We start from the raw sequence: 14,623 nt of genomic DNA on the forward strand, positions 1-14,623 counted from the left end.
TTTTTTCCTCCTTGCTGTGGCTATTCCATTGTTCCTTCGTCTTTTTCTCTCTCCTATACTTGCTGAAACTTCTTTATCATCTAGAATCTGCACGAGCCTGCCCACCCCATACCTTAATTTGTGCATTCACTGTACTTCTCAGTAATCTCCTTGCTTCACCTTTTCTGCCAATGCCTTCTTTCAGGCCAAGCCTTCTACAGGAACCAGCATTCCAGTCACAGTTTCTCAAAATTCTGTCTTCATCAAATCCGCTTCTTTACCAAATCTCTAAACCGATATCCAGTAGCCTTCCAAACCTCCTCTCACCAAGCTATTGTTCCTTGCATAACCTCCACCATTTCAATTAAGGTAGTAAGTTCTCCCTTCCAGTATATAAACAGTAGTGAAGGCTTGTAAATGCCCCAGAGCCTTGTGAATATATTAATAGAGTAACTGGAGGGCTCTAATTCACAGGGTAATTGGGGATGCCTACATCTGACAGCAGAACTTTGAACATAAAGGAACAAAACAGAAAATGAGTTAATATAGGGCAGAATTTAGAAAGAGACTGAGGCTGAAAACCATTCCAAGTAAAATGGAAACCAGAAATTAATCTCACATCTAGCTTCAATAAAGATTCTTGTTTTAGAGGCAAATTGTAGACAGCTCTAAATTTCAAGCCTTGTGACAGCATGATGCATTAAGCATCAGGATGACAGGTCTACTTTTTTCCTTCAGCACAGCCAAGTTTGCATGTGTCCTCCTCTCCTTCTGCTCTGGATGTCTTTAGCAGAGGTTTGCTAAATTTAATCTACAGTTGTAGACCAATAAAACCTCAACTGCAAACCCTCCCTATGGAGGAACCTTATTGTCTAAGAAAGTAACTGAAGTTGTAAGCATGACAAGATAATTAACCAGTTCTGCCTGTAGGGAGATGACAGGGTGACACCTCTGTAAGGAAGTTACATCAGCTACCTAAGTAAATGGTATAAGCACCATTAAACATATTTCGGCACACTTAAGGTATTTCACTACACCTTGTACTGTGTCAAATGAAGTCATGTAGCAACATGAGTAGGGCTGCATAAACACTGCCTTCTGCATGGTAGCCAAAGTCTGAGCTTCAGCCCCAGCACACCAAGTTCACCAGATGTGAACTTTCCACTTTTAGAGGAGTATCAAGGCTACCTGTGGCCAGAAAGGAAATTCAGCCTGTGCTACATTCAAGTTTAATCCCATCTACCTGCACTGACAAGATGGTGTGCATTTAAGCTGGGCTTTTCCAAAGAGTTCCCCACATAGCCCATAAAAATAACTGGCACAGCATCAGCTGGCCATCACCAGGGAATAAGCTGGCTATCACCAGGGAACAAGCTGGCTAAGCCCCCTGCTACAGGCACTTGATGCAGAAGGCTGCAAATGGCTGCAGAAGCTGCAGGCACCAGAGCTACAATTTTGCCCAGTGCATCCATTTTTCACTTAAGATGATTTTCCCATCTGTAAACAATAAAACAAAGCCTGAGTATTATTTATTACACATTATCCTGTCAGGATGGTGGCATGAGGACTGGGTGGCATTTAGCATGGCTTTCAAAGGGGCAGTACCTGCTATGAAAAGGACTTGGTCTTTTCACGTTTGGTGTCATCAGCTGTGGGGGACAGACCAAAGCAACATTTGAAAGATATTTAGCACAAAACATTCTGTCACTGCTATCTCTTTGTAACAGAATGTAGTCCAGACCTGTATTAATAATATCTGAAACAATCTACTTCATCCAATTAGGTTTTATTTTCATTTTAAAAATCCAATGGTTGTTTCAATATAGTTAGCATATAAAAATGGTAGAAAATTTGCTGCTCACCAGTTAATCCCGCCCTTGCTCTACTGAGTGCAGCTGGATTCAACTTGTCCATTTCACCTCTCACTCACTCTGCTTATAATCTGGTTCTTCAAGAATTTTAGTTTCCTGGGACAGGTTGCAAGTAGGAGAGAAGTAGTAGAAACACTCACACAACATTGGAAAAATTTTAGGATTATTTAAATTTTTTTAGTCTCAGACTTGAGATACCAAAATGGGGTGGATGTGTGAGTACACTTTAGTTGTCTCTAAAGTGAATTAGTAAATTTTGCAATGAAAACAGGAGATTAGTAGCTGGATGCATGGATTATGGCATTCTGTGGGTTGCCATACGCTGTGGGACACATCTTTTGATGGAGATTTTAATCAACTCAAAAGACAATATGGCAACTGACAGGCTTTTTCTTTATTGAAGCAAAGTCACAGCATTTTCAGCACTATTCCCTTCCTGTGAAGGGAAGAGTTAAATGAAGGCCCCTGAAATTTACATAACTAACAAGTAAAGGATTGAAGAAAGAGATTACAAGCATATTTCTCTAAAATAAATAATCTACAAAGAGTGCTTTTTCTTCTTCAAAGCAATCTAAAAATGTAAAAATTCTACAGTAAGGAGATCAAAAGATATTTTAACAACTTTCAATATTTACAAACAATACAAAAACTGCGCATGCCATCAAATGATGCAAAATTCTTATTAAAAATTAAAAGCTTCATTCCTACCAAGAACCGAAACCTCCAGCCAATATTTCAGTTTTAATTAATGGTCTTCTTTACAATTGGAAAACTGTTAAATGTTCTTATTATCTGTAAAATATACAATAAAAACGAACCTCACTAGATTATTAAGGTTAAAAAAGAAGAGCAATACTGCAGGCAAATCAAAAAGGAAAGTAACTGTAACTTATTCTTTGGTAACCAAAAGTTAGCAAGTATCTGTATTTCAAGTGATGAAAAGTAATAGTCTCCCCATCTTGACAAATCAAAGACAGATTTCTGGCAAAACACAACTCCCAGGTTTCAGCTTTGAAAGACAGGCTCCACCTACAGCTTTGCAGTGCAAGTCAAATTTCTCTTTCTAATCCAGAAACATAGCTGTCCTGGTTCCGGCCAGGACAGGGTTCATTTTTTGCAGTAGCCAGGAGGGGCTGTGGCCAGGACACAGAGGTTATTTTACACCACCTCACAACACTGCTGAGGACAAGGAAGTGGGGCAGCGGGTCACACATTACCAGGCTCCTCATGGTGAGCAGTCACTTGTGAGCCATTCACCTCTTTTGTGCACGCTCTATGTGTTGCTGGTACTGTCCATTTTCCTACTTCATTGTTGTTTTCAGTAGATTTTTCTTTTATCAGCCCCCAACCTTCACCTTTTGTGCCTCCAATTCTCCTCTTCAGCCACCCACAGAGGTAAGAGGAGAGGGGAGTGAGTGAGCGGTACATGGTTTGGAGTGTTTCGGTGGAGCACTAAATTGGGGAATACCGTTCCCAAACCACGACAGCAACCCTTCCAAATTCTGGCAGTACGCTCTTTCATTCATCTCCCACTTTGCTGATGTCTGCCTGCACCCTCTGCACACATCCTGTTCTAGCTCTCTAAGGGAATACTCCAGTCAAGGAAGCAATTCACCTGGAAATGTGTGTCTCACCAAGTGAATGTGTGTGGCTGCATAGCAGCTAGTAGTGTGTTATAAAATCAGCTCCCTTTTTCACCTTAACTACACAGCTCATTTCCCATCAGGAAAAAGAATTAAAAGTACAGTACCCTGGACCAATCCATAACCCGGTGAGCTCACTGCTCAAGCAGGACACGTTTCATTGAACACTGGGCCATACCCTACTAAGTTGTCACGGAACCCCAGTACCAACCATGCTACCTTCTCTCAGAGGTGAACGGGCCTCATTGTGCCTCCCTCTGCTTAACGAATGCACTACGCTGCATCACTACAATGCTTTTGAACCAAATGTCCAGCCTGTACCAGAAAAGTCTTCCCATTTCAGGCATATTCCTAGATTTTGCTTGCACAATTGCAGTCTCAAGAAAAAGAAAAACTTCACACCCCTACAGACTCTGAGAAAACTTCCCCACCCCACCCCACAAAAGGACTTCTAAGGCTTTACACAAAAAATTCAACTGTTAACTTTCTTCAAGCCACAGACCACTCATTCAAAGCAAGTGCTCCCCAACCCAACCATGCAGAACCACTGTCACTTTAGCATTTAAACATACACATGCAGTTCGTGGAATAAATGCTCAGCAAAGTAACCTTGTCCTGGTCTGGGCTTTCTTCTGGAATCTAGTCCCTGTGATTTTCTAGACTAATATCCAAAGCCTTTTGTCACACCACCTTTTAACTTTCTTCAGCTGAAGAGTTTAGATACTTCTTTGAAGCACCTGGTTGAGTCATTAAGTCTACATGGCCTGGATCCAAGGTCTCCTTGCCTGCCTCCTCAGCATACGGGAAGTCATTCATGTCCATTTCATCACTGTTAAACATATCTAGCTGCCCCTCTTGCTGCTGTTCCAAAGTCCTCCGGACCCTGCCCTCAGACTGTTCCACCACTTCCCCATCTCCTTCACTAATGACAGTCATGGGGCTGCTCTGGATGCGGTTGCGGACGTTGTACTTGCTGCTGGCAGCAGACGGGGGTGTCCGTGACCGGCCATACCTCGTGCCAGAGAAGGACATGCTCCTTGGCATCAGGCCCTCACTCTTGGCCCACTCTTCCTGGGCCCGTTTGCCCTTGCTGGGCGAGCAGCTGGCAGGACTGTCGGAAAGGTCAGGGTCTGTCTTTGTCCGGTGGAACCGCGGGTCCGTGTTCTTCAGCATCTCTGCTGCGGACATACGGGAACTGGTGTCACAGCGACTCCCTTTCTTCAGCAGCAGGGCTTTGAAGTTGTCATTGCTGGTGCTGCTCTTGCGAACGCTTCTCTGTATAGACCCGGCTTGTTTGAGGGTAGCTAAATTTGGGGAAGCACCAGTGGGAGTTACGGGGGGCGACGGAGAATGGTTGCGGGTACGGTCGTCTTCAGAATCTTTACGGCCAAGGACTTTCCTTTTGGATCTGAGTTTGAAACAAACACAAAAAGAAAGGAGGATGACACAAAAATGAAACCTTTTACCTCCTCTAATTAAACTCAGTTTAGAGGGATGACAACGAATTAAACTAAAGCAGAGACAGGGAAAAGGGAGAAGTGATCTAAATCTAAAGCATGAGTAAGAACACCACCAGAACTGTACAGGCACTAATGCAAGTATTGGAGGTATAAGGTAAGTTTATTACTCTTTTTCTGCAAATCTGGAGCAACGAAACTCTAAAACTGGCAATACTGATGTTCAAAAGACTTTAGCAAGTTTAGTGAATCGGGTTTTCTGGAGTCAGTATTCAACTGCTCAGACTAATGTGCTAGAAAGATTTATACTCCATGCTGTTTTTCTGTTGATTTGGGGACTTGATTCAAAATATGTCATCTAGAGTATATGGGTTGTTTTGTTTCATTTTACTATTTCATTTGACACTCTCTGGAGAATTAGAGGTGTAGTTCACTGCACTTTCCTTCAGAAAAAATACACAGCAATGCACTGCTGCTGAAGATGAAGAAAAGGGAGCCACATGCAACAATTCTGGAGTAAATGATTTTAAAAAGCCCCTCCCTAATCCAAATATTAAATAAATAGAAAAAAAACTTTTCCAGCTCCTCTCAAGATGCACAGACAAAATTCACAGTTATGCTGGTGCTCTGTCATTGCCACTTTCAACTAAATGAAGGAGAGACCAACTTCCTGATAAGAAAGTTATCTTTCCAAATGAAGAGCGGAGTGTTTGTCTATTTAAATGTGAAGTGCAGGGACAACACAAAAAAATTAAGAGATAGCCATGGAACTGGGAATATGTGGAAACTGGACCTTTATTGCCTCATTTTCACATTACTAGAAATCTTGAAGAAATGTACATGCCTGGTATCTGCAGCACAGATGCTTTGTTTCTTTGCTGACTGAGCAAGAATTAATCAGAAAAGATTGCATAAAGCCTAATTTTAAATATGGTATTTTGGCAGAAGTTTAAAGCAAGTCAACAGACTTCTCAGAGATATAAAATTCTCATGCTATAATTATCATGCTATTCCATATTAATTTTTATCAAGCATGTGTTCAATCCAGACCATTCCCCTTGCAAAACAGATTTCTACTTAATGTGATCTTTAGCTTTACTTTTTTAAAAGCCTTGAGATTTTGCCAAGGCAAACTCAAATGTGTTCATGCATCACAGCCTATTAATAATTAAGAAACCCCTGAAAACAAAGAAGCAGGATCCATCAGCTGAGTAGGTGGCAGCAACAGACATTGCTATAGGCGGTGCCAAGACTTTGGAGTGATCTTGTCTCTCCTAAGTGGTGAAGTTTATGCATAACTCACTCGTGATACCCCACAGGCAGCTGTACCAGCTGTTATTTTTTGCAGCTGCTGCTGCCTCCACCTGTCTTTCTGGGGTAAGAATGTAATACCAATGTCCATTCAGCCTGAGGATGAATGGACATCAGAAGACAGCAAAAGGCTAAAATGATGACTTCAGGAGCAGCCAATGTAGGAACCTCATCTAGATTTAACTGTGCGTTAGTTGCTGTCGGCAGCAGATGGTTTGGTGCTTGGATGCTCTGTGAATCAGTATGTGAACACGTGTGTGCATTTGTTACAGGGAAAAGATTTTCCTTCATTAAGGTTTTGGCTGCCTATGGATGTCTTTAAATACTGCAATGCTGGGATTGTACTGTTACCAAACCCCAAATTAAATTGGAAAAAGAAAATTCGGTTGCAAAGATCTGCAGGGAAAGACTTTGTTATCCTATCTTGGAGTGATCTGGTAAGACTGAGAATGCAGTGGAGAGCAGTCAGTTTGCTGTCAGCACCAAGCCAGCTTTTCTCAGTAAGTATGAACAATGAAAGAAACTTGAAATTAAGAACCAAATTTGGTTTTGGTGGCTTTTCAGACACAGATAAGATACATGCTCAAACAAAACTATGACTTAAAACTTGGGACTGTTCTTCCTATCCTTAATGCACATAACCACTAAATTTCTTGTCTTGCTACAAAGAATATATTCAAGAGTGCCAATTACTGAAGTAATATCTCTCAGAAACAGTGGGGGAAAACCAAAACCTTTTTTATTAATTAGCAACCAAGGAAGAAAGTGGTTCAAGTCCAAAGTCAGCAAAAGCAAGGTCTTAATAAAAAAAAAATGTGTCAAGTAGTTCTAAGTATGTCACATCCAGTTCCATTGTCCATTTCCCCACAAACTCATGATTTACAGGTATGTGCATATACACAGAAATCCACTCTCTGTCTGCATACATAAAGGAGAATGACTACTGGCCAGGATATCTCATTCTCAAGCCAGATTTGACACAGCTCTAGAGAGCACCGTGCAAAATGAATGCAACAGGCCATTTTCAAAATGGCTCATATAGGCCAAGTCCTAAAGAGTAACAGTAAATTATGAAAACTCAGTATCATGCATATATAATTTCTGTAATGTCTGGAAAGGACATGTTTCAAAAATGAAAAAAAAAAAATTCATTTGCATCCAAAATGCTGCAGCCTCCCGGTTCCCAGCCGCTCTCTTCCCGTCCCTCATTCCTGATGCACAGATGTGCAAACTGACTGAACACCTGGATAATCCCCACTCCCCGGTAGGGAGGCGGCCCCTCTGCAGTTTGCAGTGCGCGACGCAGCCACGCGATGGCGCTGGCGCCACGCCCAGCCCGGCCCGGGGCGGCTCCGGCCGCGGTCCGGGAGTGCTGCTCCAATGGAGCCCGCGTTCCCTGTCCTGCCACTGGGCCTTCCTGTCCCTGGGGCTTTCTCGGGTTTCCTTTTTTTGAGCACCTAGCGTGAACAGTACATGAATCTAGCTGACATTCGGGATGATTTTATTTTCAAGGGAAATGAATAATGTCATTAATAATAGAGCCAGTATTGCACATTTCATTCATGAACCAGTTTGACACAAAACACCCGACCTCAGGCTGGATTACGGCAAACTATAATCCAGCGTTTGCCATATGTTTTGCCATATGACTGACATGTTGTGTTACTTGCCAGTTTCAGCCACGCTTGCCATGAAGCATTAGCGTTGAGCCTCTGTCCCAAACTGCACCATATAAGCAGCGAAGAGAGTAAAAAGAGATGGAGAAGAACAAGAATGAAAACAAAAAGATACACAGTAAAAGCAACAGTAGAGTTAATATGGCAGATTGAGAACAGTACAATAAATGCTAGATGTAACTTGGTATTTTAAAGGGCAAGGTATTTATAATATAATCTACATCCATTTAATCTGGTTTTAGATGGCTGGTTTTAGTTCAGCATGGATTAAATACATTTATAAAACAATAAAATGCAAGTTCTTTTCCTCATCTTTTTCACATATATCTTTAGTAGGAAGTTGATAAATACGTGCTTTTTTGTTAAAGCCATGACTGTTGTAATTGCATGTATTATAAAGCCATGTTAAAATTATTTCTTAGAGACCTACCGGACCTGACAGTGCAGGAAGGGCAGTTACTGCAGTACCTGTGAATGGCTGCAAAAAGATCCTCAGTAGTCCTTGGTCTTGCTGGTGTTGCCACTCCGTCCGTCTCTTCCCCATAAGTACTGCTTGGCAGGAATGAACTATTGGCTGTGTCTGTTTCAAACACCTCCACTATGCCAAGAGAATGAACAACACACAGTCAGTCTGTTGTGCAAACCTCATGGGCACATAGTCCTGAAACCAGCCCTTGCTGCCTCCAAGGAGAAGCATCCTGTGGACTGAGTGCAGCGCTGTCATTATTGTGATTTCAGATCAATGCCTGCTTAGGGAACTGCAGTGCATAAAATAAATGCCTGTGCTTGCTCACACATAACAGGTGGAGAACAGTAACAACAGAAAACTTGTAAGATTTTCACTAAAATGTAAAACCAGTTGCATTAACAAATTAACTGTTTTCAAAGCATGCTTTAATATTAGCACATTAAATAAAGCATCGTTTTCTTTCTGTGTCTGCAACAATGAGGAGTCAGAAAGGAATTGTATGAAATGTCATAAAGTATTAATCAGATCCCTTCAAGTTTCTTTTTTTGTTTTAGTTGTAACAATCACAAGAGGTTCTGCCCTCTACAGAATGCCACCTCAATGTCAGGCTAGGATGGCTGTTCTCATTCCCCACCTTCTTCAAAATAGCTACTGCTGCATCTGAATTAGTCAGAGAAAAGAGACTCACCACTTTCGTTCTCTTGAGATAGGTGCCCGTCAGCGTTACTGCCACTGTCTTGGCTGCTGCCTGAACTGCTTCCTTCATCAAAAGCAGACTGCTCCTCCTGCCTGGGCTCTTCTTGAACTGGTGATGCAGCAGGCTGTACCACAAAGGCATTCGCTCCCACTGTCTCAGAGAAGGTGAATCCAGCAGCTCCTCCCTCAGGAACCAGGCTGCCAGAGTCCATCTCGCTAGAACCGAGTCCATCTGTAAGACAATTTCTCGCCTCCTCAGAGTGTGCAAGCACAGCGTCTCTCTTCGTCGGGCTTCTGGCAGTATCACTCACTTCAGCTGCTTTCTCCACTGTAAGGTCTAACTGTGGAGGTGGTACCAGAAGGAACAGTTTGGGTTTCTTTGAAATAGGAGGTGGTTTCTTGCTTGGCAATACAACCTGAGTCTTGTCAGGAGATGCTGGGGACCCCTGAAGTGACATGCCAGAAGGGAGGTCTTCACTCTGCACTGAGGACTCAGGTGTGTCGTCAGTGGCTGACCCCAGAGCATCGCCTTCAGAAGATTTCTTTAGACCTACTGCACTCACAGGCTTTTGATCACTGTCAAGTACAGGTATGTTATCAGAGAGAATGAGAGGAGAACCCCGAGACAGTGTTTGAACTGCATTTTTAAATGAAGTGCCTTGAGCTTTCATTTCCTCATCACCCAAGCTGGTACTGAGTTTTAGTGAGAGAGATGGCTTCAGTAGAGACTGTGATGATGAATTTGCAGTACCCTTTTCCTGAGAGGTGGTTTCTGAAACAGATTCAGTAGACGGTTCACCTTCTGTTGATTTTTTCACGGACCTCAACTGCACCATTTGGAGTGCTTTGGTGGTTACTAATGGCATCACAGGTCTTGATGAATCTTGCTTGTTGAGAGACGGTTTCACTGGACTGCAGCAAGAATCCTCCTGGTTCCGTTTCTTAAAAGAATACTGTGGATATATTGTCACACCTTTTGTTATTTTGGGATCAAGTGGTGGTGCTGGTGGTGGGACAGCTAATGGGCAAGAAGGAGGAGGAGGAACAGGGGAAGAGAATGAACTGATGGAAACTTCTTGTGGAAACCATGGGACAGCATGAGCAGACGTAGAATTTACACTGGCTTCTGGCGGAGGAGGGGGGAATGTGGGAGAGGCCGACAACGGTGACAGATCCATGACTTCTGCTGGAGGAGGAGGAGGAGGAGGAGAAAGTTCAGAGCAATGTGGAGATGTTGGAAGAGGAGGTGGTGGAGGAGGTGCAGCAGAATCCACAGGAGGGCTCAGGGCAGGGTCCAATTTCTTCACACTCACACTCCCTTCAGTAGATGTATTTGAAGAAAGAGAAGTGGATGATGAAGACATGGAGACTGAAGACAGAAGAGAGGACTTCCTTTCAGGCACTTTAGGCTTCAGCTTGGATTTCCCATTTCCTGATGATGCAGACTTTACGAGTACAGGCACTGGAGTGAGCGCTGTGGGTGTATTGGACTGGCTGGAGTACCCACTTGATGGCGATGTGACTCGGTGGGATTTCTCTGGAGAAGCACTCTTTGGTTTGGCCAGTCCACTGGGCACTTGTGGCACAGAAGCCCTTGAGACATCACTGAAGTGGCTGATGCTGTAATCACTGAGAGCAGATGATGTACTGGCAGAATGGGTCACTGGAGATTTCACCTGGTCATCTGCCACTGCAGCATAGTCGCTATAGTAACCCCACTGGTCAGCATACTCTGACTTTATGCTACTTGTTTCACTCTGGGAGGGAGTGACTGTGCAGATGGAGTACAGGTTTGGAGCAGTGGTGGACATCATGCTGCTGCTTGCACTGACCGAGCTCTGGCTGCGGGAGCGCAACACCCAGGGATCCTCATAATCACTGCAGGGGCTCTGGGAAGGGGAGCTGCCATTTTTGCACTTGAGATTCAGCTGCAGAGAATGCTGGAGGGTGGCAATGAGGGTTTCATCAAGTACCTGCCCATTGGATTGGGCTTTTTTCTTAGGCATCCTTCTGAGTGAGTCTGTTCTGGATGGTGGCAAAGGTGGCTTCTTTGCCTTTTTCAGTGAGATGTTTCTTGCAAGTGATTTGTCACCTTGGCCTGAGTGGTCATCCTGATGTTTCTTCTCCTTTCCTTCAAAGACATTTACCACGCTGTCTCTGGGGTTCTCAAAACCATTAGTACTGTTGCATGGCATGTCTGACTTCAGTCCAGAGTCCACATGCAGGGAGCCGTAATAGCCATCATGGTCCACAGAATACAGGGAAGCAGAATCATCCCTGACCAACGTCCTCTCCAGGCTGCTGCTGCTCAGGTTGCTACCGGGCGTGGCACAGCCTGGTGTACAAACCACCTTGTGTGAAGGGGTCTCACTGTTTTCTGAAGACTTGTACAACCAATGCTCGGTGCTGCTCACTGCTGCCTGTGCTCGCTCCCCAGAATAGCTGGATTCACTCCGACCATCACTGTCCTGGGAAGGGCTTGCTAAAGCAGCAGTGTTCCTACAGCTGTAGCTCAAGCTCTGAGACCCGGCCTCTGCATTCCCAGGAGTGCTTAGAGAGACAGCAGAGTCACCAAGAGAAAGCATCATGACAGTGTTAGATGGGATGGTATCTGAAGTCTGTGAGTGACGTGTGGAGCTACTCTCACTCCAGTTACCACTTGAAGAATGGTGATCTTCTTTCCCACTTATTGCACTGCTTGTAGCAGGATTGTCTCTTGGATTTGGAAAGGCAGTGGAGCTGGAAATTTTACTATCCAACGATCCAACACTCTGGGCAGCGTGAATAAGGATAACTTCCGAGGAGGATGACAGTGTTGCATTGGGTATGATGCTCGTAGAGTAAGTGGCATGAGGAGAGACCACACATGCTGGGCTTGAGGACTTCTCACTATCACAGCTTCTCACCTCTTGGGACTTTGGCCTCGACAGGGTCCCCATCGTGGGATTATTCCTCAGATGCACAACACTATCATCCACTTGCAATTTACTTATCTGGTGGGGTAAAGTGCCAGCAATGTCTTCTGTCTGCCTCGACATCATGCTCTGTGTCTGATCTAGGGACTGCAGAGACACTCTTGCACCAACCCGAGGCAAGCTGTGAAAACCTATGTCGTTATTTTGGCGAGAAGCAAATATGACTGCAGCAGAATCACTCATCACTGACATGTTTCCAGATGAGCTGGAGAACTGAGACATCTGGGCTGCAATGCCTTGTCCTTTCTGTGCTCGTATTCTTCTCATTGAAGGGGGCACAACTTTAACTTCCTCCGTCTGGCAGCTGGTGTCCTTGGTTTCAGAGCGCTGCATGGCAGAGCGGTAGCTGTCCAGTCTCCCTAGTGTGGAACAGTGATCTGGGACATACATCGAATGCCCTCGGAAATCACTTTGGCCAGTACCAACTGCTGGAGTCAAAATAAAATAATTATTCACATTTATCTTCTCACTCATTTAAAAAAACCAGCAACCCAGCACACTGCTCGATCCCCATGCTCCTGCAGGTTATGCCTTCTGAAGAAGAATCTGCAACAATGGATATTGTAAAGGCATCGTTTGTTTTCTGCATTTCTCTTCCCGTTTTCCTTATTACCAAGAACCTTCTGCTTACAGAATCGTCTGCGTTCCTGCTGCACATTCGACACATGAAATCCTCTGTTTATGACATGGTAATAATTTCCATAGTAATCAGTTGTGTCAGAAACCAAGTAGTACTGTTTGACTTCCAGTAGGCAACGCAGCAGGAACAGACAAAAGCCTGAGAAACGTGAAGTGTGTTCCCATGCTAATGCCTCATGCAAGAAAGAAAAGGGGAAGGAAATCTGGAGACTAATGTGAATAAAAGGATCTGCTTTTTACAATCATTACACTTCAGAAAAAAAAACATTTTGGGAGACACAGATAGCTCTCCATGTCCTGCAGTTTGTCTGAAAGAATGCTAACACATGGAAACATTCATTGTTTTAGCACAAATAATACATACGCTATAATAGCATTCATATAAGCATTATCCAACACTGCAAAGAAAGACATTAGATAATGTTTCTCCACACAACTACCTTCTATTTATCACAAAGGAAAAACTCTATGAATTGGAGAAAAGAAACAGCTGGTATTGATGTTTGTCTCATTCTCAGCACCATCAGGAAATAAAAAAAACCAGCCACTTTTTCTAAAGGAAGGAATAATCATGTCTTGGTGCAACTCCCCCCACCCCCAACTTTGAAGACAATGGAGTATCAGTTTTAGTTCAAAATATAGTTATCAACAGAAAGTATTCTAGGGCTATTTTAAATTTACAATTTTATTGGTAGCTGCCTTTTAAAATCACAAAACAGAGGACTGCTTTAAAATTAATCTGTGTAAGGCTGTTGCTTTTGAATTCAGTTGCACTGCTGTATAAATAGCAAGAGAGAGGCAGGCATGCTGCTGGAGATGCTGGTAAGGACGCTACACAAGTCTCTGTGGGGGAAAACTGGTTATTTCAAGTCTCTGCCTTAGTGAGTCTCAGGAGCAATGAAGTAGCATGCCTGCAAGGAATGTTCTCCTTTCATATTTACTATATGAAACTGCATTGGGAGGATAGGTATTCTCATCATGCAGCTTTAAACACCACTTAAAGGACATTTAATCATCCTGATTCTTGGCAGGCAGAAGAGGCATTTAGGGTAAGGAAAAGAGGGCTCTGAAAAGGCTACAGTTAAAACAGCACACACAAAAAAGATTGTTTACTTCTTTTCCTCAGGCATATAAGTAGTCTTTCAGCAGCTTGAAGCCTAGTTAGCTTGCTTTGTGTAAATTCTCTTGCTTTCATAAAAATGCAGCCTCTTTCTGCTTCTGGTAGAGGTTTGCTGCAAAGCTAGATACTCAGATGCTGGCAAATGTCTTGGATAATCTAATATGAGATACTGTCAGAACAGATGGACTACTGCAGCCAACCAAGAAAGGGATTTGCATATTTTGTATACAGTTATTAAGAACTGTACAGTGAGAAAAATAATCTTCCTTTCCAGGTATACTTTTTCTACGGAATCAGTGCATCCCTTTGGTTAAGACAGAGAAAAATACCAAAGCAGACATTACAAATGTTTCTGGACCCATGACATCACCAATTTTAACTGTCGGTCAATTAAAAAAATCTGGTAACAAAAATCTGCATGCCAAGATATGTAAATAACCAAAGAGATGGTGTATTTTTCTTCTTCTGACACTGTGAAACACACACGTGCACACAAACACATGCAGACGAGACAAAAGGATGCTGCTGGTGGAGAATGAAGCTGTCAGCACTACAGCAAGTACCTACTACTGTCATATACTGACCTGTGGCTGAGAGCACTTCATTTCAATATGTGGTATGTTTGCACTGTATTCACACAGGAAGTTAAATGCACCCCCTTTCACAGGTAGCTTAATGCAGATGGGTGTTTTATGTCTGTTCAAAATGTTACTGCTAGAGAAGGTAAATGGTGAAGTCGACCAATGCTGGACTTGCCAACCTCACCTTCTCCTTCCAAAACAAGGAG

The 14,623-nt window shown here is 43.3% G+C and overlaps 1 protein-coding gene across 5 annotated transcripts in view; it reads right to left on the reverse strand.

The window, feature by feature from the left end:
• Positions 1–1,749: 1,749 nt before the first annotated feature.
• Positions 1,750–14,623, reverse strand: part of NHSL1 (NHS like 1) — a 177,983-nt gene continuing 165,109 nt past the window's right edge. For all 5 annotated transcript variants that reach the window (XM_066178962.1, XM_066178965.1, XM_066178964.1 and 2 more), the window contains 3 exons: positions 9,095–12,505; positions 8,406–8,535; positions 1,750–4,901 (listed from right to left, as the gene is read on the reverse strand). In XM_066178962.1, coding sequence (XP_066035059.1) covers positions 4,187–4,901; positions 8,406–8,535; positions 9,095–12,505 — 4,256 coding nt within the window. In that variant the 3' untranslated portion in view covers positions 1,750–4,186. The remainder of the gene's footprint in view (positions 4,902–8,405; positions 8,536–9,094; positions 12,506–14,623) is intronic.

The sequence above is a fragment of the Chamaea fasciata genome, unplaced genomic scaffold (genome assembly GCF_029207755.1).
Source record: "Chamaea fasciata isolate MVZ Bird 193981 ecotype frontalis unplaced genomic scaffold, bChaFas1.0.hap1 SCAF_3, whole genome shotgun sequence".
NCBI classification, from domain to species: domain Eukaryota; kingdom Metazoa; phylum Chordata; class Aves; order Passeriformes; family Sylviidae; genus Chamaea; species Chamaea fasciata.